This window comes from Elephantulus edwardii, unplaced genomic scaffold (assembly GCF_000299155.1).
Source record: "Elephantulus edwardii isolate Elephantulus edwardi_28Jun2011 unplaced genomic scaffold, EleEdw1.0 scaffold00037, whole genome shotgun sequence".
In the NCBI taxonomy this organism is placed as follows: domain Eukaryota; kingdom Metazoa; phylum Chordata; class Mammalia; order Macroscelidea; family Macroscelididae; genus Elephantulus; species Elephantulus edwardii.
This window is the reverse complement of record NW_006399787.1, coordinates 16,451,853-16,454,006: the sequence shown is the minus strand read 5'-3', so window position 1 is coordinate 16,454,006 and position 2,154 is coordinate 16,451,853. Positions and strand designations below refer to the sequence as shown.

General features: G+C 44.9%; 1 protein-coding gene across 1 annotated transcript in view; it reads left to right on the top strand.

Moving 5' to 3' along the window:
* The first annotated feature begins 214 nt into the window (after window positions 1-214).
* The window catches only part of TTC9 (tetratricopeptide repeat domain 9), a 56,669-nt gene continuing 54,729 nt past the window's right edge, over window positions 215-2,154 (top strand). Inside the window, exons 1-2 of the mRNA XM_006884793.1 lie at window positions 215-265; window positions 1,993-2,092. Coding sequence (XP_006884855.1) covers window positions 215-265; window positions 1,993-2,092 — 151 coding nt within the window. The remainder of the gene's footprint in view (window positions 266-1,992; window positions 2,093-2,154) is intronic.

Genomic DNA, 2,154 nt, shown 5'->3' with positions numbered 1-2,154 from the left:
AATTATCACCATCTTTGGTACTAGCAGTGAGGAAGTCAGGAGATGTATTACATTGAGCAAGCTGTCAGGGACCTCTCCAAAGTACTGAAGAGTAATTACGACAGTTTGAAGACTAAAGTGGGCCTGCTTGGGCTGTAGTTTTTCTAACCTCTTGCTATGCATCTGAAAGCTGGATAATTAATGACAGAAGAATAAGTGATGCTTTTGAGTGGCAATGTTGAAGAAGACTGCGGAATATTCCATTGAGTGTTCAAAGAACAAACAGGTATGTCTTGCAAAAAGTGCATCCAGAGTGTTCCTTGGACACAATGATGGTGAAGCTTGTCTCTCATACTTTGGACATGTTGCTAGGGGAGGCTATTCCTTGGAAAGGGATATCATACTTGGAAAGATGAAGGGTCACTGAAAGAAATGAAGACCCTCAGTGAGGTGGATTGACAGTGACTGCTGTAACAGGCTCAAGTGTGTCAGATGAGAAGGACGCACAGGATAGGACAGAGTTCATACGATTGTTGTTCTTAGGGTTGCTACGAGTCATACTCAATTGATGGTACCTAACAAAACAACAGGCCAGAAGATACTATGCAATACTCACAACAATGAACTCCAATATACCAATGATCATGAAGCTGGCACAGAAATCGTTTTTTTTTTGTAGTGGGTTTTTAAAATTACTTTTAATAAACATTTACTTTCCATTCATTCATTCATTCATTCATTATTACATTTTTCTTCCTGCCGCCCCCGCACCCCCAGTTCGTTCTTCTCTTTGGAAAGAAAAGAAAAATTCTTTTATTTTTATACAATCCCTTCCCCCAAATCCACTCTATTATGCTGCTTTCATTCTGGACTCCTATCATGATAATAATACCTAATCATAAATCCCTTTCCCCCCCATTCTTCTTAAAAATTCTTTATTATTATTATTATTATTATTATTATTATTATGATTATTTGTGTGTGTACCGGCAAATGGTATCTGACTGATACAGGAGGAGATTGTCCCTCCTTCTCCAGCAGAGCATCTGGTGGATTCTAACTGCGTTCCTCCGGGATTGCAGCACAGCTTCTTGGCACAGAAATCTTAAAGTTCAGACCTCTTACACTCCAAGACAGCGCTAGTTGGCCAGGCAACTAACAGAAATACAGGCTATATTCCAATTCATATTAACCCTGCAGGACAGAATTGAACCACTGGATTTCTAAAGAGGTAAATTTTGTTTGTTTGGCTTTTCGATGTCTAAATAGGCAAATTTTTAAAGCAGCAGGCAGCCTCATCTTTCTCCTTGAACTTAAACCCCTAGTCTTTCCATCTGCAGTCCAACGCTTGATCTGGTTTGGCTACCCAAGCTCCAGCAGACAGTTGACACTCAGGGTTGACTGAAACTAAGAATGAATGAAGGAATTAGCATTGAGGTAGAGCAGGAACTATGCTGCAAAGGGAAACTTGAACGCCTGCTGTCGAGGCCGATGAGCAACAGCAACAGGTGTTTTCCATCTCTGATGTGTGGGATTCATTCCATACAGTTGAGCACACACAGAGGTGTGAGCACACAGACTTCTGGGGCACAATGCCCTTACATGAACACACACCCCATATTCTAGGCTCTCAGCTGCCACACACGGAGACACACACCTCACCATGATCTGGGTCCACAAAAATAGAGGGCTGCACCCTTAACACATTAATACCATATTGCAAATACTGGGAAGAACAAGAAGCCGGATTGTGCCTGTCCATCCATTGCTCCCAACCCCATGTTTTTAAGAAATCTATTGTGGACATGTGTGGATGCTTTTGGTGCGCGAGCGTGCGCGCACAACCCTCCCCCTTTTACACACACACACACACACACACACACACACACACACACACACACATCCCTTCCCCCACTCTTGTCTTTCAGATTCAGCACGTCTCTCAGGCAGATTTGAATGGGAAAGAGCGCGGTAGTCTCTCTTTGTCATTAATACTCGCCTCCTTCGGGTGAGCCAAGCTCCTTCCGGGTCAGCGATAATCACCGCCACCCCAGTCGGCCCTCGGTCCCTCGAAGGGAAAGCCCAGAGCGCGAGGGCCGGGTCCCCACCGTCAGCAGGTTGCGGGGAGGGAGGAGGGCGGGGAAGAGGGCGGGCAGCGCGGGAGTGGGGGAGGGA